Consider the following 27,998-nt stretch of genomic DNA (forward strand, 5'->3'; position numbering starts at 1 on the left):
AATATTTAGATTTTTCTGTTTTATTGTCTTAATTTGTCCGCACATAAAAAGTTTTTCACAGATTTACTTTTTATTGTGGAGCCCCTCACTCATGTGTTTAACACCTTTGTGTAAAGTTCAGTTTTAACTCTTCTTCCTTTCTATTCATCAGTGTCCCTGCAGAAGGAAACTTGGAAGGGTCTTCATGATGAAGATGATGCTTCATTCTAACCCAGCAGGAGGGTTTATCTCTCGCTCACAGCTTCAGGAACGTCTCTCTTTTTCCTGAAGATGGTATAAAAAGCTTTCTTCCTCCGGCTGGCCGACGGCTCCTGAGCCTCTCCTCTGTCTTTCTTCATGTTGAATGGCTGGACGCCGGCTCCCTGTCCGCTGCCAGACGAGCTGGATGAGGCGGATGAGGAGAAGATGATGGAGCCATCAGGAGTGTCTGAGGTGACGTAGAGGGAGCGTGTGGAGCAGGAGGAGGTGAGGACTGTGGAGGAGTTGCCTCTCAGCTCCCCGAGGCTGGAGCTCTTCTCAAGACCTCCTCCTCCTACCACTCTGTGGGTGGAACCTTGACCCTGTAGGGGGAGGGGTCTGGAGTCCAGAAGATATGGCCTGGAGTTGTAGAGAGCTCGTGATTTGTTGAGAGACAGTGGGAGGGCGGAGTCAGAGTCTGAGCGGCTCATGATGTCCCTGAAAGGAGGAAGAGATGATGATCAGACCCAGAGTCCTCATTACATCCCAGGTTTTCAGAGACTTGAGGGGTCAGTCTGAGACCTGAGAGATAAGAACCATTCCAGGATTGTCCTTCTGCTGTCCTTGTTTGCAAGCTCTGCATGAACAAGTTCCTTCTGCTGCTTTACTAAGTGGAACAAACATCCATCCATCTCATTAATTTGCCTGATACCTAAATTACCATTAACTGTTGGTGCAATATTCATATTAATGTCTCATTTAACATCTGACTGACAGCAAAAACACAAGAATAAGGCAAACTTTTTTTTATTTGGGTAATTTCTAAATTTTCTGCCCTCGTGTGAGATCAAAGTTCAATAATGAAACAAAGTTTATATTGTCTCAGCTTAACATTGTGTACTTGTATTTGGGTTGTACATTTTGGTGTTTGTCTGGCCATTTTTTGCCTTATTTTCATTACGTTAGTGTTAAAACAGAGGAAGATACCCCAAGCTGCTGGAGCGACAGTGTGGCCTCTGGCTCATCACAGCGCCCCCTGGAGTCTGGAGGTCTGATCAGGCTCCAGAGGGAGGAAGAGAGAAGGTTGGAAGAGCAGAGCAGAAAAATGAATGGAGCTTTCAGCGCAGGAAGAAGATGAAGCATTAGACTGGAGAGGATAGGAAGTAGGGTCGTGGGGGTGAGGACTGGAGGCGGAGCTGATGGAGGGGTGAGACAGGGAGGAGGAAAGAGGGGGGGGGGGGGCACAAGGAAGAACTATAGCTGGCCAATGGAGCGGCTGCGATTTTGTCGAGGGTGTCCGCTCAGCGGGTGGGACGCTGTGGACAGGCCACACCCATCCTTAGATAAGGCCCGACGCCTCAACTAACCTCTGAGAGCCAAACGTCAACTCGGGGTCTCCTGCCTTCTGTCGCAAGGGCATCAGACTCTGAACTGCAGGAGACAGAAAGAAGGCTACACTGACTTTGTGCTTTTATTGTGAAGGAAGAACAAAAATGTTTAAACTGAGAGCAAAACATTTTAACCATATTAATAATCAATGATAATTGAATAGAAATGCAAACCAGCCAACCTGATTGTTTCCATGGTAACTGGGTGTCTGTGATGCTGCTCAGTGGCCAAAGGTCACTCACACGCCGATCCATCTGCCAAGCTGCGTCTGTAGGCAGCCAATCAGGAGAGAGGTGAAGATTATTTCAGCTGACTGGTTTTAAAATAAATAAAACAAATTCAACTGCTAACAGCACGTTTTTTGTTAACTCGCTGTAATAACTACGTTCTTTTTTTGTACATTGTGAACAAACGCTTCTAACATTTTCTTGTTGCTGTTTAGCAGCAGGTGGCGCTGCTATACAGCCAGAGTCAGACTGGGAACAATAAAACTATTAAAATATTTAGACTTACACTGTAGCGTCCCTGGAGACAGGATATCTTCGTCCATGTCGTCCAGGTCATCTGAAAGGAGCAGGTTCTGAGGGGTCGGGGGTCTCAGGCCGAGGAAAGACGGGTCCAGGTTGAGGGCGGCAGCCAATGCTGCCAGACCCGGATTACTGACCACACAGAAGCCCGTCAGAGACTCGATCTGCTGCCAGCGGTGGAGTTTCTCCCGCAGGGCCGCTGTTATCTCAGCCAGGGCCTGTCTGTGTGTGGGGAGAGAGGCGGGGGTGGGTGTAAAGACCAGAGCAGGTAAAACAGAGGATTGATACTGAGATCTACATCAAAGAGCACAAAGTCTGGTGGGTCCAATCATGTTATACACACCCAAAACCAAACCACAACAACACAAGATGAACTTCCAGGTCCAGATTCAGGTTCAGGTTACTTAATACCCACAGGTAGATCTGCTTTACAGTGAAATAAGAGTGAATAAGTGTTTTACTCAAAACACAACCCCACACTTTATAAGCTAACACATAGCAGACCCAAAACATGCATATTTGTAAAAAGTACTCATGGTATCACTTTAGAACAGAGGTCACGGATTATCCGGACCCACGTGCCGTCCAATCCGAACCCAGCCTGATTTTAAACATTTCTTATGTGTTAATATGGTGCAGCCCTACGGAGCGTCAGCCAACGAGCTGCTTAAGTCAGGGCTGCTACTGCTGCTCTAACCGCAAAACATTTTCTCATCTACGTAGATATTGTTATATATAACTAAGTGTAATGTGTTCTTATGTTCATAATAGTGTGGAATTAGTCTGAACCTGTAGCGTTTAGAAAGTTAACTGTGCAGAACAATATGTATTATTTGTGAACTTGAAAAAACAGGCACTAAAGGGTGTGAGTGCATGTGTCAGTTTCATCAATAGAAGATGCGCTGCACAACAAATGTAAAATGTATATTCCCTGGTATGTGTGTGTTCAATAAAAGATCGGTGCAGGGGAGAGAAGAGCAGAAGTGTTCCCCGACCGGGTGAATCAGCTTCTACCTCTAGTCTGTGTTTGGTTTTCTTAGACATTTAAGTTTAGTTTTTCTCGAGCAGAATTAAGATGCTTTGACCAAATAAACGAACACGCAGGAGTTTAGAAGAACAACTCCGACAATATAAACATTTTATTCCTGCCGGCTGCCGCGTCTTTCCTACAGGCGCCATGGACAGCTATATAGGTCAGCGACATTCTGGTCTACACTCCCAGCCAGCTGGTGGCAGTAATGCACCACATCGTTGTATGCCAACCGCTAGAAAACGACAAAGAAGAAGCTCTGCGGGTCCTTTGACGAGGGTTGCTAAGTTACTGGCTTGGAGCTCACGCCTGCTGATAGTTCAATGACTTGGTGAACAGTAAAAGAAGATGGCGTCATCAGAAATACGTAAAGTAGAAAATCACACATTTAAAGATGAATGGACAGAAACACGGTCTCTTACAACAGCGAGCATAGGATGTTCACTGACTGGGAGATGATCACAGGGTGACTGGAAGCTGTGGTAGAAACACTTTAAGATGGAAAACAAGGACAACAACTTAAAGAAAAGGTTCAGCAAATAGCCCTGCCTGCCGCAAGGAGAGCAGAACTGTTCTACCAAGATGTTCTGACCCAGCTAGACTGAGCCATTCAAAGCGTTTAATATTGGTGCTTAAATTGGATTGAACTTTTCTGTTCAGCAGATGGTTTCATGGGCAGATGAATCATCGATCAGTAGTTAAAGAACAAAAACTCTGGTGTTAAATAAATGTTGAATAAAGATGAAAGGAAATATTTCTGTGAGCTGATTTAAAATGTTTAAAGTGTTTGGATGAAGGAGGCAGTGGACCTCCTGCTATTTTAATTGGGGACACCTGCTTTAGAACTTTCTAAGAACCGACTCCAGTCTTCGGATCCTAGCTGTGGTCTGGGGCTATGGTATCATCAGCTGGGTTGTGAGGAAAAATGTGACTCACTTGGCTGAGAGGATCTTGTGGTCGACGTCATCCAGTGAAGAACTGTGAGCCACGTGGAACGTTCCAAACAGAGAACTCCTCTTCTTCTTGATCTTCTCTGCCTGGAACAGCATCATTGTGAGCAGAGTCAAGAGTCATCTGTAAACATCTTGAGTAAATGTCATCACTTATGCCCCCCACAGTGACTCTGCTGTAAGGGTTTAAGGTGATCTAGATCTTGCTTGATTCAGGCCACTTTAAAATTACAGCAGGTCGGGCTCATTGGAAGGAAAACAGAAAGAAATGAGACCCGGATCAGGACTGGATGTGATGGTTTTCGAACTGAAGCCAAAAAAAAAGGAAACCCAAAGGTTTCTGCCTATCATAAGGGTCTGGTCTTAAATTGGGGAAATTATGAGAAACATTTTTAAAATCCAATCAGCTAAAATAAAACTTTTCAAGATTTTTTAAAGCAGTAGTTGTTTGTATCTCTGGTGTGATGGACAGTGGGGTATCTGGAACTTGGTACTTTATTTTGGGGCACCTCACCCCCTCTCTGGCTTGCAGCAGCTGCCTCTCTGCGCTCTGTTTCTTGCTGTTGTAGTACTGAACTTCAACTTCATGCGTCAGCTGCAGCCACTTCTGCAGAGCCTCTGGCGGCACCCAGCAAGCCCGAGACCCCAGCTCCTTCTCAGCCTTCTTCAGTGCCATTCGAACCTGCAAGGACCACAAAGCAGTGAGGAACCTGTCTGCTGATTGGTTAACACTTGCAGACAGGTGTTACCTGTTCCAGCTCCTGCTCAGCGTATTTCTGCCGGCTCCGCTCGTTCTCGGCTCCCTCTCGCAGGTTACGGAGCCGCTGAGCTTCCTGTTTGGCTGAGTTGATCTCGCTCTGGAGCTGCTCCTCCACCTTTACTTTCTCCACTTGGACCCAGTGCTGTTCTTCCTGCGCCTGCTGTAATCTGGCACAAACAGCATCCGCAGGTGAGAGAAGTTGGACAGAAATATCTGAACTTCATCTTTAGCAGAAAAAAAATACTCCTGCTGCTGCGCAAGAAGTTGTACACTGGAGCCAAATATTGATGTACAAACAACACTTCCTGTATTACTATTCTGTTTCTCCATGTGGGGGCGCTAGGCACATGAATGAGTGAAACATAGGTAGACAATAACCACATGAAGAACAGGAAGTCATGAGCCAGATTTATGTTAATAATTTTAATTTCCATTCATTTGTTTGAGTTTTTTCTAAAATTGTTATTGTATTTAATAATAAACGTTTATATAATTGAATTTTAATATAGTCTTTAAATGTAAGTTTTATATATATAGATATACACACATACATATTTACACATATCTCCAAGGATCCAAGTTTCTGTGGTTTACTTTATATCGTAAATGTTTGTAGCTCCTACATTAAAGGTCTTCCTTCAGTCACCTTTATTGTGGTGTACCTCAGTCTTTTGTTTTAGGGTTCTTACTATTTCTGGTTTAAATGCTCCTTCTTCAGAACATTTAGAGCACTTTCAAAGAGGTCCCATATCAATGCTATGCAGATGATATTCAGTTATACATCTCTTCTAAGCTTAGACTATGTCAATAGAATAGAACACAATGAAATAGAATAGAATGTCCCTTATTGTCATTGTCACAAGTACCAGGAAATTGAAAAAAGCTAATAAGTTGGATGGCTAAATACATTTTCCAACTTTATGAAGGAAATTAAAAGAAATTCTTGCTTGTGCTCCAGAAAAGCATACAGCTCTAGTAATGGAAAGTCTTGGTGTTCTAAACACCAATGCCCGGTCTTGGGTTAAACTGTCACTCTGGTTTTACTGTTGATGGTCATGTTCAGAAATATTACCAAGTAATATTATCTTGCAAACAGGCAGGACATTGTAATTCATGCATTGTTTTTTAGAGTGGATTGTTGCAACTCATTATTCACCTGCCTAAACAAAGCATCATTGAACAGTCTGCAGGTTGTACAAAACGCTGCTGCCAGACCTCAAACCAAATCACAGAAGTTTTCCCACATCACACCACTACTGGTCTGGCTCCACTGGCTCCCCATCCACTCCAGAGATCACTTATAGATCTTGGTTCTCACTTATGGGGCTTTGATAGGCCCGCTAGTTGTGACACGAACAAGGCAGAAAGCTAAATGTGACAGAACCTTTACAGCAGCTGCACCAGGACTTTGGACCTCTCTCCTTTAGCTTGAGGTCTGTATATTCTGACCTTTTAAAAAGCAACAAAAACGCCTCTTTTTACAATTGCTGTTGATTGAGTATTGGGGTGTACTTATATTTAATATCTTTATTTTTCTTCTGTGCAGCACTTTCTGATCTAGGTTATGCACTGTGCTACAGAAATAGTTTTACTTACAGCTTGTTTTTCAGTTTTTGCCATTATCAAATTATTTTACTGTTTATTTTTAACGTGGGTCAGTTTCTGCCAAAGTCAGGAGGTGGTGCTGAACATCGTGAACACGAATCTCTGTTTTACGGCAGGGTTAACTGCGTTACTGCCTGCAGGTGGTGCTGGAGCACCATCTAAAGAGGAAGTGAATATCTGCTACTATTTTTGGAGATGAAAGACAGAAACAGAGTAGCTGAATTATTTCAGAAAGGAAGCAGAGCTGAAGCTGACGATCAGCTGACTGCTGGAATTTAGGGCTGCAGTCTGTATCCAAGGCTTTATTTCTATTGGTTTACTTTCGATGACAATCAGCAGCTGTACTAAAGTTGAAAATAACTCCAGGACAGCAGAAGCAGCAGCTGTTGGTCAGACTGTCAGAGGAGAGGATCTTCTGATGAGAAACAGTATAGAATTAACTGATAAAATGGGAGGCTTGAAAGGACGTCAGTGTAAACAGTTTCTGTATTTATGTAAACTCATTATGAGACATCAATTTTTAACACATATTAACACAAACATAAATCAGTCATTTAAAAAACTGAGAGTTCCAAGTTTTGAATGTCTGAGAAAGGATAGTGTCTAGGATTTAGAAGGACTTTTGATCATTTTGGGTCACAGCAGGTTTATAACTCTATCACAGACAACCCTGGAACAAGAGGTCCTCGTGGTACACCAAACCCAAGAACCTAACACTAATGGATCCACATGATCAGTTTAGTGACATTGAATCCCCTGGATCTGGGCCCTAGATTATATTTTTCTTTTAGGCAGCCAGAGGTTCCTGTAATCTTTAACCAGGAGCTGTCTGGGCTTTCTCAAGGTCTTTCAGACTTCTTCTTCTGACTTTTACCACTTTTTCTGTTATTTTTATTCCAGTACCTCACCGTTGTCAAAGGAATACATTCATACTTATTAAGCTGTCTCACTGACCAATGAATCATTCAGGCGTAAAAAGGATCCTTAAATCAAGGGATGGTTGCTGCGTCGACACAGAACAGAATACATTTTAGATTTTTTCTTTAGACTCTTTGTTACCAACAGTTTTCTACATTTCTTTAGATGAATCTATGAAAATAGAAAACAGGAGTTTAGATCCAAAGAACTGTTAAATGAAAAGCTGGCATAGTGTAGATGGCCGACTAGATGATCCGTCTCCCAGGTTTGGTGCAGGTCTTTGTTGGATGTTTTCATAGTTCTTAAAACACATGGATTTCAGGTTGGCTACCGTTCAAATGCTAGAAATACTTTTTAGGCCAGACACTAGATTTTCTTTAGTCCTCATTGCTTTTTCACTAAATTCACATATTATACAGTAAATAAAAAAATATGATCAGATGGTTTCTTATCTAACTAACTTCTAACTCATATTTATCTAAGCTCAATATAAAGTAGCTTGTAAAAGTATTCATACCCCTTGAACCTTTCCACATATCGTCACATTACAACCACAAACAAAAATATATTTTATGGGAATTTTATGTGAAAAACCAACACAAAGTGGTATACAGTTGTGAAGTAGAAGGGTAATTATACATGATTTAAAACGTTTTTTACAAATAAAAAACAGAAAAGTCTGGTGTACAATAGTATTTAGCTCCCTTTACTCTGAGTGCAACTAATTGCCTTCAGAAGCTGCCTGATGATTGCTATTGACTAAATAGAGTCCACCTGTGTGTCATCGAATCTCAGTACAAATACAGCTGCTCTGTGACGTCCTCAGAGGTTGGTTAAGAGAACATTGGGGAGCAAACAGCATCATGAAGTCCAAGGAACAACCAGACAGGTCAGGGATAAAGTTCTGGAGAAGTTTAAAGCAGGATCAGGCTATTAAAAGATTTCCAAGCTTTGAACATCTCATGGAGCTCTGTTCAATCCATCATCTGGAAATGGAAAGAGTTTGGCACAACTGGAAACCTACCAAGACAAGGCCGTCTACCTAAACTTACAGGCCCAACAAGGAGAGCACTGGTCAGAGATGCAGCCAAGAGGCCCATGGTGACTGTGGATGAACTGCAGAGATCTGCAGCTCAGGTGGGGGAATCTGTCCACAGGACAACTATTAGTGGTGCAATTAATAAATGTGGTCTTTATGGAAGACTGTCAAGAAGAAAGCCATTGTTAAAAGAAAACCATAAGAAATCCTGTTTGCAGTTTGCCAGAAGCCATGTAGAAGACCCAGCAAACATGGAAGAAGCTGCTTTGGTCAGACGAGACCAAAATTGAACTTTTTGGCCAAATGCAAAACGCTCTGTGTGATGGAGAACTAACACTGTACATCACTCTGAACACACCATCCCCACTGTCACATATGGTGGTGGCAGCATCATGCTCTGGGGCTGCTTCTCTTCAGCAGGTACAGAGAAGGTGGTCAGAGTTGATGGAAGATGGATGGAGCCAAATACAGGGCAATCTTAGAAGAAAACCTGTTGGAGTCTGCAGAAGACTTGAGACTGGGGTGGAGGTTGACCTTCCAGCAGGACAACGACCCTGAACATGAAGCCATGGCTACAATGGAATGGTTTAGACAAAAAATATTCATGTGTTAGAATGGCCCAGTCAAAGTCCAGACCTAAACCCAATCAAGAATCTGTGGCAAGATCTGAAACCTGCTGTTCACCAGCATTCTTCATCTAATCTGACTGAGCTGGAGCTGGTTTGCAGAGAAGAATGGGCAAAGATTTTAGTCACTAGTCAAGTCAAGTTTATTTATATGCCGCTTTTCAGCAACAAGGCATCAAGGCGATGTACATAAGGAAAAACTCTACAATGATACAGAAAATCAAACAACAGAGGTAATAAAAAAAATAAAGAGAATAGAATGATGAATAAGAAAACGAAAGGATAGTTGCCCTGAAAACTTAATTAATAATGTTTAAATGGCCCAGTCAAAGCCCACTCTAAACAAATAAGTTTTTAATCTTGATTTAAAGCAACTTTTTGGCGCTTTTCCAGTTTTCTGGCACTTTATTCCAGATTAGTGGAGCATAAGAACTAAAACCTGCTTCTCCATGTTTGGTTCTGGTTCTGCAGAGTAGATTTGAGCCAGAAGACCTGAGAGGTCTGGGTGGTTGATCCACTGACAACAAGTCTGTAATGTATTTTGGTGCTAAGCCATTCAGTGATTTATAGACTAACAGAAGTATTTTAAAGTCTATTCTCTGAGCTACAGGGAACCAGTGTAGGGACTTTAGAACCGGGCTGATGTGCTCCACTTTCTTAGTTCTAGTGAGGACGTGGGCAGCAGCGTTCTGGATCAACTGCAGCTGTCTGATCCACTTTTTAGGCAGACCTGTGAAGACACCGTTGCAGTAATCAATTCTACTAAAGATGAACGCATGAATTAGTTTTTCAAGGTCCTGCTGAGACATTAGTCCTTTAATCCTGGAGATGTTCTTTAGGTGATAGAAGGTCGACCTTGTTACTGTCTTTCCTTCTTTCACCTCCAGAACATTGCCAAAATTAGAAATATCCTGTCCAGGAGCGACGCTGAAAAACTTGTCCATGCATTTGTTACTTTAAGGCTGGACTATTGTAATTCTTTACTATCAGGATGTCCACAAAATGCAGTTAAAAGCCTTCAGCTGATTCAAAATGCTGCAGCAAGAGTTCTGATGAAAATTAAAAAGAGAGATCATATTTCTCCTATTTTAGCTTCCCTTCATTGGCTCCCTGTTAAATCCAGAATAGAATTTAAAATTCTCCTCCTCACATATAAAGCCCTTAATGATCTAGCTCCATCATACATCAGAGATCTGATTGGTCCATATGTTCCTAACAGAGCACTTTGTTCTCAGACTGCAGGTTTACTGGTGGTTCTTAGAGTCTCTAGAAGTAGAATGGGAGGCAGATCCTTTAGTTATCAGGCTCCTCTCCTGTGGAACCAGCTCCCAGTTTTAGTCCGTGAGGCAGACACCCTGTCTACTTTTAAGGCTAGGCTTAAAACTTTCCTTTTTGATAAAGAATTATAGTTAGAGTGGCTTAGTTTATCAGGGAGGGAGCCTTCCTCCCTCCCTGTTGGATGGAGTAAGGGGGAGTCAGGTTTAGCCTAAACCGGCTCAGTTATGGTTGAGGTGCAAACACACCCTCCATTTCTGCTACCTGTATGACCCCTTCTCTTTTCCAGTGGTTATAATCAGTCTGACAGAGAGAGGTATCCCAATCATTGTGGTTTTTAGTATAACAATGACCATCAGTGGGACCCTTTGTGGGGTTCCTTGAGACGACATTGTTGTAAATAAGCGCCGTTTAACTAAATAATCTGAACTGAAACTATCTGTGTAGTTATGCTGCTATAGGCTTAGGCTGCTGGAGGACATAACAACCACTTTCACCCTCTTCGCTACATTCTCATACTACTCTCCAATTTTGCATTATTTGCTGTTATTTCAGCTTTTAACTTTGTTCTCTCTTTTCTCTTCCTAGAAGCTACACCTGGCCTGACTCTGTGTCTATCTGTGACACCTTTCTGGAGAGGGGAATCGTCCGAGCTTCTACAGGCAACAACTTAATGCTCACCTTCTACAGATGATCCACATAGCCCTGTCTTTCAGTGTTTAACCCTTTCTCTCTCCTAGACATGGCTACTGACTGAGCTTCTACTGTAACTAACTCTATGTTCTCTCTTTCAGACTCTAACCTTGAAAACTGGCTCAGAGTTTATCTGTTCTTTCTTTCTAGGTGAAACGACTAAAGGAGCTACATCCATTAACATCTACTTTTCCTTCCCATAGAAAGTACTCCTGGATCAGTGCTTCTTTGTTCTCTTTGTGTCTCTGCTCTGTTCTCTCTAACCTCCAGTCGGTCGTGGCAGATGGCCGCTCACACTGAGCCTGGTTCTGGTTCTGCTGGAGGTTTCTTCCTGTTAAAAGGGAGTTTTTCCTCTCCACTGTCGCTACATGCATGCTCAGTATGAGGGATTGCTGCAAAGTCACTGACTGGATGTAATCTGCTGGGTTTCCTTAGATAGAAAAACTTTTTATCCAATTTGAATAAATAACTGAATCTGACTGAACTGTTCAATGGTTACGATTAATTGGAATGTATGAACCTGACTGTTGTGAAGAACCTTGAGATGACATGTGTTGTGAATTGGCGCTATATAAATAAAACTGAATTGAATTGAAAAAAGTCTTTATGTGCCTCTGAAGGTTCAGGTCTGAGTCCATCACTACACCCAGGTTTCCAGCCTGACTGGTGGTTTCTAGCTGTATTAACTGAAGCTGTGTGCTAACTTTTAAACACTTTTATTTGGTCCAAAGATTATTATTTCAGTTTTGTTTGGATTCAGCTGAAGAAAATTTAGGCCCATCCATGCATTGATTTCTTCTAAACATTTACCCAGCGCTTGAATGGGTTCATGGTCACCTGGTGACATCGTAACGTAGATGTGACTAGACGTGCAAAGCTGGTAGAGACGTACCCTAGACAACTTGCAGCTGTAACTGCAGAAAAAGGTGGTTCGACAAAGTATTGACTCAGGGGGGTTGAATACTTTTGCACCATGTTCTTATCAATTTTTTATTTGAAAAAAAAAAAAAAAGAAATCATGTATAATTTTCATTCCACTTCACAATTGTATACCACTTTGTGTTTGTCTTTCACATAAAATTCCAATAAAATATATTTATGTTTGTGGTTGTAATATGACAATATGTGGAAAAGTTCAAGGGGTATGAATACTTTTACAAGCCACTGTAGCTTAGTTTGGCTACAGTGGCATAGCTTAGTTTATGTGGCTTATCCTAGTTTATATTATCTCAGGTTGGTTCATCTAGCTCATTTTAGTTCATCTCATTTTCTCTTTGCTTCATTTCCAGCTTAGCTTGCATTTCCACGGCTCAACTTAGTTTATCTTAGCTTTGCTTATTTTAGCCTATTTTAACTAATCTTACTGTTTCCTGGTTTTTCTTAGTTTATCTTAAATCATCAAACTTTATCTCAGCGTAGTTTATTTAAGCTTAGTTTAATTTCCCTAAGTTTATTATTGTACCTTTGTCCACCTTAGCTTAACATAAAACCAGGAAACTGAATCATTTAGCCTGACTTACTGAGAACAACAGAATTCAATTACAAGCAGATCTTTTGTATCTGTTTTACATTTTGTGTTCCTTTTAATATTTTCATGCTATTTTTGGGTGATATAAACAGCTGCCATGTCATGATGTATTCTGAAAAACCTGGTATCTGTGTCAACATGAACTCATTAAGATTGGTAGGAGACTTTTTTCAGGTTTTTCATTAATGCTTCTAATTTTTATGGACCATCAGTACAACATGCTGCTGTGTTCAATTACTAAACTGATAAATGAAACAGCAGCCAAACTCCAGTCTTTTCTAGAGGAAAAGTCTCTAATGAAGCCTCCAAAGAACATTTTCTCTGGAAGGATTTAGGCTTCCAAACAGTTTTTTCTGTCATCCATGTGTTGCTAGGCTGCGACTCAACATCTTCCACAATGATCTGGAACATCTTCGGCTGCTTTTATAACTTCTTTCTCTTCCTTCTCAAACACACATCACAACGTTTTCCTGCAGAAAACAGGAACTGAGCGCCAGCAGCTGCAGTAAAGTCAGTAAAGTATAATTCAGAGGAAGCAGAGTGTGTGAGTTAACATGACATGTTACAACATGCCTCAGTGTGTGTCTGTGTTTTCTACTGTACGTTAGCGTATGCATCATTTCTGTGTATGTGTGTGCACGTTTGCCCTGTACACTCAAGGGGAAATGTGGGTTAATGGTTCAGGACTAAGTTATGAAATGCTTTTAGGTTAGGTTTAGGGTAAGGGTCAGGAATAGGCTACAGCAATGAGTGGAAGTCAATGCAAAGACCCAGTGTGTGTGTGTGTGTGTGTGTGTGTGTGTAAGCACCCAGACTGAGATGCTGGTTATTCTTTGCCCATATAAGGAGTTTTAACAAAGCTCCAATAGAGGCTGTTCACACACATTAAACGAGTCATTTCCTTCTCATGGCTGCAGCTTTGTCATAATCTAAATTACATCTAATTACAAAATAAATCAAATCTCATAGTTTCTGAAACAAAAATACAACCACAGAAAAGCAGTAGCAGTATTTTGTGGTAACAGTAGTGAAGACACAGCATTGTGGTACACAGTGGTATTTTTGGCTGTAGTGGGGAGTATTTTCATCTAATTCTGAGTAGCTGTCACCTAAAAATAACTCACAGTCCTTGTTGAGGTACAGCCCTACTACTGTTCATAAAGTATATAAAAGTTCTGAGCTCTTCTCACACAGCAGCCCCCTCTGTCCAACTCAATCTGACTTTAGAAGTATAAAACATCTCTACAGCTGGTGACAGAGACCCTAAATGCAGCTGAATCTGGAACTTGTGGTTTCCATCATGCCTTCACTGGTTTTCTTTAGAATCATGATAATGTAGAATTCCAATCTTCAGGAGTGCATTAAGGCATAATGTTGAGACTCCTTATCTTTATGATAAAAGCTACCTCTTTGGATCCTATAGCTTCATATCATTGCTTGATGACACCAAGAGAAACCAGCAAGGACAAAGAAATGTTAGGGGCAGATGAGAATTCTCCCACATACAGTACAGACCAAAAGTTTGGACACACCTTCTCATTCAAAGAGTTGTATTTATTTTCATGACTATGAATATTTTAGCTTCACACTGAATTAACACATGTGGAATTATATACTGAACAAAAAAGTGTGAAACAACTAAAAATATGTCTTATATTCTAGGTTCTTCAAAGTAGCCACCTTTTACTTTGATTACTGCTCCACACACTCTTGGTATTCTGTTGATGAGCTTCAAGAGGTCGTCACCTGAAATGGTTTTCACTTCACAGGTGGGCCCTGTCAGGTTTAATAAGTGGGATTTCAAGCCTTATAAATGGGGTTGGGACCATCAGTTGTGTTATGCAGGAGGTGGATACAGTACACAGCTGATAGTCCTATTGAATAGACTGTTAGAATTTGTATTATGACAAGAAAAAAGCAGATAAGTAAAGAAAAACGAGTGGCCATCATTACTTTAAGAAATGAAGGTCAGTCAGTCCGAACAATTGGGAAAACTTTGAAAGTGTCCCCAAGTGAAGTCGCAAAAACCATCAAGCGTTACAAAGAAACTGGCTCACATGAGGACCGCCCCAGGAAAGGAAGACCAAGAGTCACCTCTGCTGCGGACGATAAGTTCATCCGAGTCACCAGCCTCAGAAATCGCAGGTTAACATCAGCTCAGATTAGAGAACAGGTCAATGCCACACAGAGTTCTAGCAGCAGACACATCTCTAGAACAACTGTTAAGAGGAGATTGTGTGAATCAGGCCTTCATGGTAAAATAGTTGCTAGGAAACCACTGCTGAGGACAGGCAACAAGCAGAAGAGACTTGTTTGGGCTAAAGAACACAAGGAATGGACATTAGACCAGTGGAAATCTGTGCTTTGGTCTGATGAGTCCAAGTTTGAGATCTTTGGTTCCAACCACCGTGTCTTTGTGCGGCGCAGAAGAGGTGAACGGATGGACTCTACATGCCTGGTTCCCACCGTGAAGCATGGAGGAGGAGGTGTGATGGTGTGGGGGTGCTTTGCTGGTGACACTGTTGGGGATTTATTCAAAATTGAAGTCATACTGAACCAGCATGGCTACCACAGCATCTTGCAGCGGCATGCTATTCCATCTGGTTTGGGTTTAGTTGGACCATCATTTATTGTTCAACAGGACAATGACCCCAAACACACCTCCAAGCTGTGTAAGGACTATTTGACCAAGAAGGAGAGTGATGGGGTGCTGCACCAGATGACCTGGTCTCCACAGTCACCGGACCTGAACCAATCGAGATGGTTTGGAGTGAGCTGGACCGCAGAGTGAAGGCAAAAGGGCCAACAAGTGCTAAGCATCTCTGGGAACTCCTTCAAGACTGTTGGAAAACCATTTCAGGTGACGACCTCTTGAAGCTCATCAACAGAATACCAAGAGTGTGTGGAGCAGTAATCAAAGTAAAAGGTGGCTACTTTGAAGAACCTAGAATATAAGACATATTTTCAGATGTTTCAAACTTTTTTGTTCAGTATATAATTCCACATGTGTTAATTCATAGTTTTGATGCCTTCAGTGTGAAGCTACAATATTCAACTCTTTGAATGAGAAGGTTTGTCCAAACTTTTGGTCTGTACTGTATGTCTCTTTGGATTAAGCGTTTCATCCACAGAAGTAAACGTCGATGCACCCAGGGTATGTTAAAGGTTCTGGATCAGGTTTATGTTGGCAGGTGGACTCACTTTGCTTGCAGGTCCAGCAGACTTTGTTCAGCCCTCTGCAGACCCTCCAGGTCCTTCATCAGCTTCACCAGGTCGTCTCTGGACTTCCTGGTCTGGACGTAGGCGAACCAGCAGCCGCCTAGTGCCATTAGCACAGACAAACCAAGAAGAAGATCCTTCCATTGGTTCTGCCGGCCTGCTCACACACAGAAATACACACATAAGACTTGAACAACAGCACCTGTAAAGTATTATTCATAATTTTATTATGTTGGTAATAGTGAGCTTTTTCTATAACAAGCAAATAAATATTTTCAGAAGAATTATTGAAGTTTAAGGATCCTTTGTCAGTAAACTTGTTGGTTTTAGCACCAATGGCAGCTTTAGGTTTTGAAATCAGGAATAATCTCACAGGTTTAAAACTTTATCTTGATTTTATGTGACTGATTTAAAGTTTCCCTTTTTTAAAGTGGTAAAACTTAAAATTTTAAAAGAAGTTAATTAATTTTAAAGAATTTTTGATAGTTTTAATTGATTATAATTATAACGTGCATTCAACAACTCAGGCAGCTGCAGACCAGGACTTTAAGTTAATCTCAAAGTGATTCTGGCAAACCATCAGGTGTCTCATTCAGGGGTCCCTCCATCTGACACAGGGGGACCAGAGGGTGGTCCTTGAAGCATCTCTGCAGCTTTAAGTGAGGTCCTAGCCCCTGGTCTGCCTCTGAGTAGCAATTTAGGTCTGCAGAGGTGGACTCACCCTCAGGGATGGGCTGACCCATTAAGGAATGGGTGAGGTGTTCAGAATTGAGATGTTGCTACTCCTTCTCCTTAAACCTTATCTGTTTAATTAATAATACTAATAAAATCTTCATGCTACTTTACAGTATTGTTGTACTATATCTTTTTTATTTTACTTTCTCTTAATGTTTTTAACTTCATCTTTTGTTTCAAAAGATTCACAAAACATTTTAAAAGTTGATCTAAAACTAAAAGAAGATATTTTATTCAAAATGTTTAACTTTGTGCATAAAGTGTCAATAATCTGTCAGTTTAATATTTATTGTGTTTTAAACTGACTCTGATGCATAAAGAGCATCTGGGATCAGACCTGGTGGCGGCCCAAACAGAACAATGTCCAGGGCCTTGAGCTGCAGCTTCTGAACGTGACTTCTGTCCAAGATCTTCAGCAGGGAAACCGTCAGAGAGATGTTCTTCACCGCCAGCCTGAAGCGAGGAAGAGGAGGGACAGAGAGGTGAAACCTGCACAGAAGAAGAGCATCTGATTCTGGTACTGACCCTGATCACAGTTCTTTAATGAGCAAAAGGAGGGTTCTGTGTGATTATTAACCTCCAGCTCAGGGTCACTGCAGAGAGAGGGAACAGAGATGGTAAAAGGAACCAGATTCTCAGAGATCCATCATGTTCCTGTAGGTCCATCTAAATCAAACTTTAGTTTTCTTCAGCGTCTCAGAGAACGTCTCCAGGACAAACTGCAGACTGGAGCTGCAGCTTTAAAAGTGGCAAACTGTTTAAACAGAAACAAATCAACAAAATCAGCTCTGAACTGTGGGGCAACCAGATACCAGAAAAAGAATCATCTGAGGCTCAAGTTCTAATCTGATTCTAACCCGTTTCACATGTCAGGAACACTAAATAATATCCTATCCTCAGGTTTCATAATGAGGCTCATCTAACCTCAGATAACATCTGATGGGTCACACCGAGTCCTACCTTACTGAACAGAAACTAAAATGTAGATGCTATAGAAGAGACCGTCTAACATCTGACTCTGAGTGTGTGGGATCATTGTTCTGTTAATGACCCAGTTTGAACCAAGCTTAAGCTGTTGGGCAGATGGACTCACATTTGACTGCAGAACACTTTGGTCTACAGAGGAGATCATGTTCCACTCAGTGACTGCACGGTGCACAGGTCCAGCACAAGCCCAGATCATCACCCCTCCACCGCTGTGCTTGACAGAATGCCCAGATCAGTATCAGGTATATTTGCACTAATTCCATTCTGTCTTCTTCTTTTGTAAAACCATCGTATATTTACACATTAACAGAACACGCTTTTTATTTGATCTCCCTTTATTATATGTATATTATATGTTTATATTCAAAGTGGAAAGCTGATTCTGATTTATACAGCTGGTATGAGATGTTTGAGCCGATCCAGTGTGTTTGGTTTCCTCCATCATGGTTCTGTCCATTATGACCAAACATCTCCACTTGGGTCTCATCTGTCCAGAAGACAGATGTCCCAGAAGTCTTCTCCTTCCAGATTTAGCTCTGCTAACCTACATCCTGCTGCCATCTTGTTTTTAGAGAGAAGAGGCTTTCTCCTTCAACCCTCCCAAACAGCCATACTGGTTCAGTGTCATGACCTTTAACCTGCTAACTGAGGCCTGTAGAGTCTGAAATGGAGCTCTTGGGTTTTTGTTCATTTCTCTGAACTTCATGCTGTGACCTTGGGCTGAATCTGCAGGGACGTCCACTCCTGGGAAGATTGCAAGCTGTCTGAGATGTTTTCCATCTTTCTTTCTGTAGAATGATGGACTTCAGATGGTTTGGAGATGACCTTATGACCCTACCCATGTTGATGGGCAGCAACAGTTGCTGCTCTAAGGTCATTGCTGATGTTTTTACGTCCCGGCATTGTGTTAACACACACCTGCATTTTCCAGAGCAGCAAACTGACAACAGCTCTCTCCATCCCTCCCCTACTGTTTCATAAAGACCAGATTTGTGGAGTTCTCATCTAGCTGTTGTCCTGTGGCCAGATTCCGAGTTTCCATGGTCCTCTTCACTGCTTCTCTGATTAATGCTCTCCTGTCAGTTTAGGTGGACCTCCATGTCTTGGTAGGTCTGCAAGTGGTCCATCCTCTCTCCATGTTCAGATGACAGATTGAACAGAGCTTTGGGAGATGTTCAGAACTTGTTGCAGAACCTAATCCTGCTTTAAACTGAACCAGAACTTTCTCCCTAACCTGTCTGCTGTGGTCCTAGGTCTCCACGATGCTGGTTAATCTCTAATGTTATCTAAAGAACCTCTAAGGCCAGAAACAGAACCAAAACATCTGCAGTTAGAATCACCTACAGCTGGACTCTGGTTGCTGATCAGGTGACATTTTATGTTTAAGTGAAAATCTTTAAGATCAATTTCCATTTCATTTCCATCAGAAACAACTTTGTGTTGTTCTGTCACATAAAATCTGAACAGGAGAAAATGTTAGAGGTGTGGTTCCTGCTGCAGGTCAGAGGTCACAGTGATGAGATAATGATTAGTAATCGGTGTACCTGGAAGGGTGTACTTAGTTTTTCACTCACAGCTTCTGTGTTTTGGTCCAGTTTCTGTCAGTAAACATTTGTTCTGATTGACCCCTATGGCGTCTCAGCGGGACGGCAGGTGTGCTGTTACCTGGGCAGAGCTTTGCCGTCCAGCTGGTGTTTCCTGAAGCTCTCTGCGTACTGAGGAAGCTCCACGCTGATAACGAGCCATTCCTCCACCTGCGGCGCCGTCCAGTTGTACACTGAATACAGAACAAACCGGTCCGATCCATCAGCACACAGGAAATACCTGCAGAGTTCTGCTGCAGTTCAGGTCCAAGCCTGACTGCTCTAATAAACAGTCTCTAATGCCTTCTGTCATTCTGGAAAACTGAGTCGGAAGAATGCACAGATCCAAAAATAGGATTCTGTTTTTTCCACCGTTCTGGGTTCTTTGTTTCAGAACATTTTATGTTCAGAAACATTTTCCTCCTGATCTTCCTTCAATTGTTAGATACAGAAACTGTTCTTTATACATGAATATAATATAATAATATTCTTATTTAATGCAACACAAACAGAATTATTCTGTTGTGTTCTAATAAACTTGAGTGAAGCAACAGGACTTGGTTCTGTTTCAGCTGTCTGAGCACAAGAGAAGAACAGACCTTGAGTTTCTTTGCACATTAAACCCATAAATCATGAAGACAACTCTGGTTCTTCCTGCTTACCTTCTGAGCTCTTCCAGGTGCTCCACATGTCCTCTACACTGATGTGCGGGTCGGCCCGGTGGAAGCTGCTGTGTTTGGCTTTGGGGTCGTGATACTTCAGGTCCTCCCTAAGAAACTGAAGATGGAGAGGATGTCAGGAGCAGGATTTTTTTCTCATCAGTCAGACTGGGACAGATTCCACTCTGTCTCACCTCGTCCGTCTCCATGGTGTCCACGGTACCGTCAGCATCGTCATCCATCAGCTTGTGGATGCTGCGGATCGCCTCGAAGCTGAGGAAGGCGTTTTCGTCGCCACAGAGCTGTGGGTCGATTATGCACAGATCTGCAACAGAACCATCAGACAGCACCATTAGACACCATCAGCACCGAAGAATGAATCAGTCCAGGTTGGACCAATCTGAGAACTACAGTTTGGACTCCATTTAAGATTATTTAAATATTTACAGACAGTAAAATGCTTTAAAAAAATTTATTTGGTAAAAAAGTGGAAAAAGACGAAAAAACAAATACATAAAATACATAAATCCAAAGTGTCTCCAACAGTCCAATAATCTGAGCTCTATATCCAGAGCAGGAAGCTGTAAATGAGGTGAATCTGCTGTAATGTTCATGATGATGTCAGCAGTCTAAATGATCATCTCCAACATCTGTGGAGAAGTTCTCTGGTGCTGCTATCTCCTCTCTAGCTTCTGAATGCAGCAGGAACCAGAGCTGCTCACATTCCAGGCTGGTGCTGAAAGCAGAGGGAACGAAGCATTGATCTACTGGGAATGTCTGTTGGTTCCCACCATGATCCCAGAACCAAATCTACCTTTAACACTCCTCTCTTCTCCTCCACCAGCAGGCTCTGCTCCTCTGTTCACTTCGCTTTTCTCCACCTTTGTTCCTCCGTTTTGTTTTAGTCATTTTACCGAACTAAACCTCATTCAACAAGAAGGAGATCACAGTGAAACACTGAATTTAATATTAATATGAATTAATAAGAAATAGATGCAGCATGAAAACAACCAGCATGGAGAGTCAACATAATAATAATCAAATCAGAATAATGATGATCATGTAAATAAGCTACGTTCAAACATGTTGATCCTGTGTGACAATTCATTTAATTTTGCTAAGTTTCATCATCATGATTTAAACATTTCTGAATCCAGTTAAATTTTATCATTGGTTAATTTCTCTCCACTGGGATTACTGGGAGCGCATTTTTTTCTTGTTTCTTTTAACAACCAATTACAGCTTTTAAAAGACAGCTTCATACCTCTACTAGCCACTACTAGCAACGGGGTCAACCACTACTAGCAACGGGGTCAACCACTCCTAGCAACGGGGTCAACCACTACTAGCAACGGGGTCAACCACTCCTAGCAACGGGGTCAACCACTCCCAGCAACGGGGTCAAACACTCCTAGCAACGGGGTCAATCACTCCTAGCAATGGGGGTCAACCACTCCTAGCAATGAGGTCAATCACATCTAGCAACGGGGTCAACCACTCCTAGCAACAGAGTCAACCACACCTAGCAACGGGATCAACCACACCTAGCAATGGGGTCAACCACACCTAGCAACGGGGTCAACCACATCTAGCAACGGGGTCAACCACTCCTAGCAACGGGGTCAATCATTCCTAGCAACGGGGTCAACCACCCCTAGCAACGAGGTCAACCACACTTAGCAATGAGGTCAACCACACCTAGCAACGGGGTCAATAACACCTAGCAACAGGATCAACCACACCTAGCAATGGGATCAACCACACCTAGCAACGGGGTCAACCACTCCTAGCAACAGAGTCAACCACACCTAGCAACGGGATCAACCACCCCTAGCAATGGGGTCAACCACACCTAGCAATGGGGTCAACCACATCTAGCAACGGGGTCAACCACTCCTAGCAACGGGGTCAATCACTCCTAGCAACGGGGTCAACCACCCCTAGCAACGAGGTCAACCACACTTAGCAATGAGGTCAACCACACCTAGCAACGGAATCAACCACACCTAGCAACGGGATCAACCACACCTAGCAATGGGATCAACCACACCTAGCAACGGGGTCAACCATACCTAGCAACGGGGTCAACCACACCTAGCAACGGGATCAACCACACCTAGCAATGGGGTCAACCACACCTAGCAACGGGGTCAACCACATCTAGCAACGGGGTCAACCACTCCTAGCAACGGGGTCAATCATTCCTAGCAACGGGGTCAACCACCCCTAGCAACGAGGTCAACCACACTTAGCAATGAGGTCAACCACACCTAGCAACAGGGTCAATAACACCTAGCAACAGGATCAACCACACCTAGCAATGGGATCAACCACACCTAGCAACGGGGTCAACCACTCCTAGCAACAGAGTCAACCACACCTAGCAACGGGATCAACCACCCCTAGCAATGGGGTCAACCACACCTAGCAATGGGGTCAACCACATCTAGCAACGGGGTCAACCACTCCTAGCAACGGGGTCAATCACTCCTAGCAACGGGGTCAACCACCCCTAGCAACGGGATCAACCACACCTAGCAATGGGATCAACCACACCTAGCAACGGGGTCAACCATACCTAGCAACGGGGTCAACCACACCTAGCAACGGGATCAACCACACCTAGCAATGGGATCAACCACACCTAGCAACAGGGTCAACCACACCAAGCAACGGGATCAACCACTGCTCCTCACTAAGAGGAATCTCTGTCGTCTCCTCAGTGTCTCAGCAGAGATCTGAATCACTCTGTAGCTGGGAGTCCTTGGCAGGAATGTTTAGGATCAGTTAGGAGCTCTGAGAGACTCTGAGGGTCTTTGAGGATACGGGCCCTGGAGTTTTTAGATTTTCATCAGTGGGTTAGAGAAATCTGTGAAATAGTCCTTTACTGAAGTCCAAGATCAGATGCCAGCTTCAGTGCCATCTGTCACTGAGACAATTTACTGGGGATCTCAAGCCTCAACACTAACTGGCTACACTGGCCCCACTGCTGTGCCTCAGGTTACTGCTTCTTTACTGCCACAACATTACATGTTTAAAAGTCACATCTGTGAGAAAAGGAGATTTTCTACTGTCCAATAACTGATGCTGCACATTAAATAACCAGATGAGGTTGGTCAGGTGGGGGATGAGGGTAGACGGGTGGGGGTTAAGGATGGATAAGGTCTGAACTCACACTGTTGGTATTTTTGTCTATATTTATTTCTATTTTAGTCATATGTGTGGTCAAATGGGTCTTATTCTGGATCTCTCAATGTTCTGATATGAAGTCCTGCACTGATTTCTCTGCTCAGCACCCAGAAGCAGCAGAACCTCTGCCTGATCTTCAGCTGCTGAGGTTGTTATGGAAACACAAATTCATGTCTACATTTGGTCATTTACAGTCGGGATCTCTACTCGGTCACTCAGCTGATGAACCTGCTGCCCTCAGAACAAAAACTCAGTCTTTGTTTCAGACTTTCTGATCTAAACCGATATTTCTCACTGTCAGAAAACTTGTAGAAAACTCTTGATCCATCCCCTGTTTCTTTAGATTTTCCTATAACCTACAGGGTGGTCTTGAACCAGGTGTCCTAAAGGTGTGATTTTTTAATGTTCAGTTAAGTTCTGGTTTCTGGTCATAGGGTTAGGGTGAGTTTGACCCAGCATACAGTACAGTGTGCCCCTTAAAAAGTGAGCAAACTGGTGAACGGGGTTCTTTGTGTCCATCTGAAGGACATAATGTAAAAGTTATGTCTCAAAGAAACAGGATAAAACCAGCTAAACCATTTGAGAGAGCAGCAGAGGTCTCCAGCTCAGGTTGGAGAATCTGTCCATAGGAGAACAGTGGACAAATTGGACCTTTATGGAAGAGTAGCAAAACGAAAGCCAGAAGAAGTCCTGTTTGCAGTTTGTCACAAGCCATGTAGGAGACACAGCAAACATGTGAAAGACGATGCACTGATCATAGGACACCAAAACTGAACCTTTTGACCAACATGAAAAATGCTGTATGTGAAAGGAAACTAACCGTGGAGATCCCTAAAACTCCATCGTCACAGGGAAATATGGTGGTGGCAGCATCATGCTGTGAGAATGCCATTCTTTAGCAGGAACAGGGAAGATGGTCAGAGTTAATGAGAAGATGGATGGAGCTAAATCCAGGAGGAAAACCTTTCAGAGGCTGAAGAAGACCTGAGGTGTGGGGGGGGGGGGGGGGGTTCTCCTTCCAGCAGGACAACCACCCTGAACATCAGGGATCAAACTCCAGTCCTGAAGGGCCGGTGTCCTGCAGCTTTAAGATGTGCCTATGGTCCAGCACACCTAAATCAAATGGCTGAATTTCCTCCTCAGTATGCCGTCAAGTTCTCCAGAGTTCTGCTAACAACCTAGTTATTGGACTCACGTGTGTTGAAGCAGAGACACATCTAAAAGTTGCAGGACACCAGCCCTTCAGGCCTGGAGTTTGATACCTGAGGTTTAAATCAAAGAATATTCATGAGTTAGACTGTCCTAGTCAAAGTTCAGGCGTAAGTCGGACAGAGAATCTCCTACAAGACTAGAAAACTGATGTTCATAGATGTTCTCCATCCAATCTGGCTGAATTTGAGCTGCTTTACAAAGAAGGAATATAATTTTATTTTGCCTCAACAGTCACCCAGTACTTCCTGTTGGACTGTCACATTAAATATGCTGAAGTTTGCAGCGGGAAAAACTAAGTTCAGGGGGTGTGAATACTTTTATAGAGGTCCTGACAGGTGGAGTCCATCAAACCCTGCATGTGATGGATTTAGGGGTGTTTAGGGAAGGCTGTGGCTCAGTGGGTAAAGTAGTCGTCTTTCAGTCGGAAGGTTGCAGGTGTGATTTCAGCTTCCTCCTGTCAGATGTGGACGTGCCTCTGAGCAAGGCCAAGTTGCCTACTGAGCTGCATCTCATTGTATGTATTCAAATGATCAGACAGTTAAAGATGACCAATCACACAACTAAAAACCTTTTCCCATCTCCTAATGAGAGTTGTTCTATTTAGAAAGTTCTGGGATCTGGTAGCTCCACACCGGTTTCTTTGTGGGGTCAAGCTGCTGTAAATTAGCTCGGTGAGGTCAGCACCATGGGCTTCCTTTACTTGATTGACTTTAAAATCACGTGTTTGATTTTCTCAAGTGTTCCCATCAGAAGGAGGATCAGTGAAAATCTCCCCGATCTCAGAGGTTCAAGAGAAGAAGCAGAAGCTGCTTGGGAGGCTTCCTGTCTGTAAATGTTCTTCCAGGGACAACTTGATGACCCAAAATAGTCTCTAAAACAATCTGCTGTTCCTGAAACCTGTAGAACAGGATAGCCGTCAGCACTCAGATCCTGAAACTGAGATCAGGTTTCCTCTCATCCACAGAGGTGGCACCACAGAAGAAGAAAGAGTCAACAGTAAGGATCAACTGCGCAGCTGGGAGACAAATATATCCCCAGAACAGAATCCCACGGACAATCGAGTTAAAGTCAGCTGGGTCTGAAACCTCCACAGATACTACACTTCCCATCATGCCCTCTGATAGCCTGTAATTCCTTATATTTTTGCATCTAATGAGCCAGACATGAAAGAACAAGAACTGGACTAAAACTGAGTGAAAAAGCATCCAAGGTCCTGCAACCTCTGAAAGATCTTCAGGGGGAAATATAGATCTGCTGATCCAGATCACTTTAGCAGACCACAGCAGAGTCAGAATCAGAGAACTGAGGACTGGATCAGTTTAACGTCCATCTCCACAACCCCCACTTCCTGAGTGGGCGGGGCCAATGTTTACACACTACACTGATCTGGAAGAGATTACTTTGTTTCTGTCTCTTCACTTCCTGTTACATCGTCAGCATGTTATCTCCAGGAAGCTGTGGTTAGCTGCCAACGGCTAGCGCCCACGCTGTCCTTGCTGCACAGTTCTGCTACATCACAGAGTTTTAATCAGCGCCTGGAGGTCCAAACCGAGTTCATCTCTGACACCGACTGCTGACAGACATACACCACTGGACCGATCAGAAGAGCCCAGGGCATGCAAGGCTCAGAGAATTGAACCAGAGCTCCGTCTCAGGCTCTACAGGCCTGAGTTTAAAGGTTAAAGGTCATTACTGAACAGTTAAAAAACACTGAACTACTATGGGTGTTTGGAAAAGTTGAAGGAGAAAGTATCTTCTCTCTGAAAACAGGATGGCGGCAGGACTCAGGTTAGCAAAACTGCATAAGAATGAAGACATCTGGGACAATGTCCTCTGGACAGATGAGACCAAAGTAGAGATGTTTGGTCATAATGGACAGAACCATGTTTGGAGAAACCCAAAGACAGCAGATCAGCACCAACACCTCATACTAACTGTATGTTGGTACTGGTTTGTTCTGGTATATTGGTAATGGTTGGTGTTGATCAGGGTTACATGCGAATGTGATACTGTGATGTTAAAGTTGGTGATGATGATATCAGTCCACATTTTCTTCTTCTGTCTGCTCCTCATTTGTCAACATGTTGCTCCTCAGAGGTCTACAGCTTTCTGGGCTCTGCCATGTGAGCATCTAATGCAGTGAGACTCCATCCAACATGAACTTATGATAATTAGGGTTGTCCATGAGTACATGTTCTCTGAGACAGTAACATCTCACACACTGAGGCGGTCAGAACGATCTTGTTACCTGAAGATGTGTCGCCGCTGGAAACCACCTGCTGGTGATGATGGTCCTGGTGGGTGTGGTCACTTGTGTCCAATCCATTATGAGCCCCGACACACACACTGAGCATGCACACACACACCAACAACACACACTCCATACCTGAGGAGAGAGAGGAAGCTTGGTTACACCTTTCAAAATAAGAGCTACTCAAGCAAGCGTTTCGTTTATTTATCTTACGTTTCCTGTCCAGCCGAGTAGCTCAGAACTGTTGTCTGAGTGTCAAAAAGACACTACTTTCACAAGCGGAGCATGACGGCTAACGCTTTAATGCTCCTCTGGGTATTTATTCATTTATCCACTTAATCTGTGGGTGTCAGTGGGAGCGTACTTGTGTATATAAGGTTTCTCTATAGGTTCTCCCCCGCCCCCAACAGAGAAGAGCAGAGGAGAGCCCCAGGGGAACCACCTAGAAGGGAACATAGTTCTGCTCAGAAACCTTGGCTCCAACATTCATGTACATGTTACAACTTCTAGATCTGGATCAAATCCATCCTTCATGGAAATGTTGTTTCCTGTGACTTTAAGGATGGTTTAAGAAGCACTACAACCAGTTGGAGATGTTTGCTCAGCCTCCAAATTCTCCAGATCTTGGTCCATTTGAACAAACTGAACCGTGTTGGCTCCAACTCACAACTTCCAGGAATTTAAGGATCTGCTGCTCACGACTCAGACCCGGATCCCACAGGAGACCTTCAGAGGACCTGAGGAGTCTATAAAGAGACGGGTCAGAATTTGCTAGCAGACAATGGACCATCGGGGTTGGTGGCATCTGGGGTGGGCTATCACATAGTGGGAATACATGTAGCAGTGGGTGCAGAGCAGGGATGTATCAGTACTACTGTCCTTCTCTATGATGGACAGATTAATGAAGAAAAGTCCAGAAGATTTGAGACATCTGCTGCTTTCGAGATCAGATCTTTTCCAAGGGCGTCCATGCATATTTCACCAGGACAATTTAAAGCCACCTTTCAGATGCATGGCTGAGGAAGAGGAGGGTACGCATCCTGACCTGTCCACAACAGTGAACGTTGGACTGTTGGACATCTGAAGACATGTAGGAAGAATGGGACAAAATAAGACCTGGACTTCTTCAAAGCTGGTGTCCTTCTACCAACGAGAATGTTGGTAGAATAAGCGAATGTTTACTGTTGAAAATGATTTCCTGATAATTTTCTATGGAATTTGAAGAAACGTGAAATGCAGGAATGTCAACAAATTGAAATGAAAGTTCCTGGGTGTTGAGGAGGCGTTCGTGGTCCAGAGGCCCGGGAGCAACAGAAGAGCCCAACAAATCAGTACTGATCATCTGTCTGTAATCTACCATCTGCTTTTCACTGTTTCGTTCTCAATAAAGCTTGTCTGAGGTCAGAGGTCACACAGCTGTTCACTTTCCCACCCACTTCATCATCATCGTCGTCGTCACATTCAGAGTTTGTAAAACTTCACCCACCTCTGCTGAGCTGCTCCTTTACTCCATGGATCCGTTCCGGTCTGGATCTGCGGATCGAGAACCAGCAGAGACCCGTTTGATCCTCAGCAGCTCAGAGGAGCGACACTCAAACTCAACAAACTGCAGCTGAAGGGAAAAATCACTAAGATCCGCCCGCGAT

The 27,998-nt window shown here is 43.1% G+C and overlaps 1 protein-coding gene across 3 annotated transcripts; it reads right to left on the minus strand.

Moving 5' to 3' along the window:
- On the minus strand, positions 1–27,994 carry LOC124876860 (stromal interaction molecule 1-like). 3 transcript variants are annotated; one of them, XM_047379880.1, is made up of 14 exons: positions 27,839–27,994; positions 26,350–26,487; positions 19,895–20,025; positions 19,704–19,818; positions 19,124–19,235; positions 16,809–16,924; positions 15,719–15,893; positions 4,823–5,000; positions 4,588–4,755; positions 4,060–4,160; positions 2,080–2,315; positions 1,748–1,834; positions 1,545–1,608; positions 1–675 (listed from the first exon to the last, which is right to left on the minus strand). In XM_047379880.1, exons 2-14 carry the CDS (start codon positions 26,483–26,485, stop codon positions 225–227), a joined length of 2,070 nt encoding a protein of 689 aa, XP_047235836.1. In that variant the 5' UTR covers positions 26,486–26,487; positions 27,839–27,994; the 3' UTR covers positions 1–224. The 3 variants fall into 3 exon arrangements, with proteins under 3 accessions (XP_047235836.1, XP_047235835.1, XP_047235837.1); XM_047379879.1 differs by having other exon boundaries at positions 16,809–16,960; XM_047379881.1 differs by lacking the exons at positions 19,704–19,818; positions 19,895–20,025; positions 26,350–26,487; positions 27,839–27,994 and adding an exon at positions 17,049–17,225 and having other exon boundaries at positions 16,809–16,960; positions 19,124–19,214.
- Positions 27,995–27,998: the final 4 nt, after the last annotated feature.

The sequence above is a fragment of the Girardinichthys multiradiatus genome, chromosome 11 (genome assembly GCF_021462225.1).
Source record: "Girardinichthys multiradiatus isolate DD_20200921_A chromosome 11, DD_fGirMul_XY1, whole genome shotgun sequence".
In the NCBI taxonomy this organism is placed as follows: Eukaryota; Metazoa; Chordata; class Actinopteri; order Cyprinodontiformes; family Goodeidae; genus Girardinichthys; species Girardinichthys multiradiatus.

Bases quoted from the DNA above. Each gene is read 5' to 3' on its own strand.
- LOC124876860 (XM_047379879.1), bottom strand. From the start codon at position 26,485: ATGGAGTGTGTGTTGTTGGTGTGTGTGTGCATGCTCAGTGTGTGTGTC. The intron at 20,026-26,349 runs GTAACAAGATCG...GTTCTGTTGCAG, and splicing joins CAGCGGCGACACATCTTCAG to ATCTGTGCATAATCGACCCA. The intron at 4,161-4,587 runs GTGAGGTGCCCC...ATGCTGTTCCAG, and splicing joins TGCTGCAAGCCAGAGAGGGG to GCAGAGAAGATCAAGAAGAA.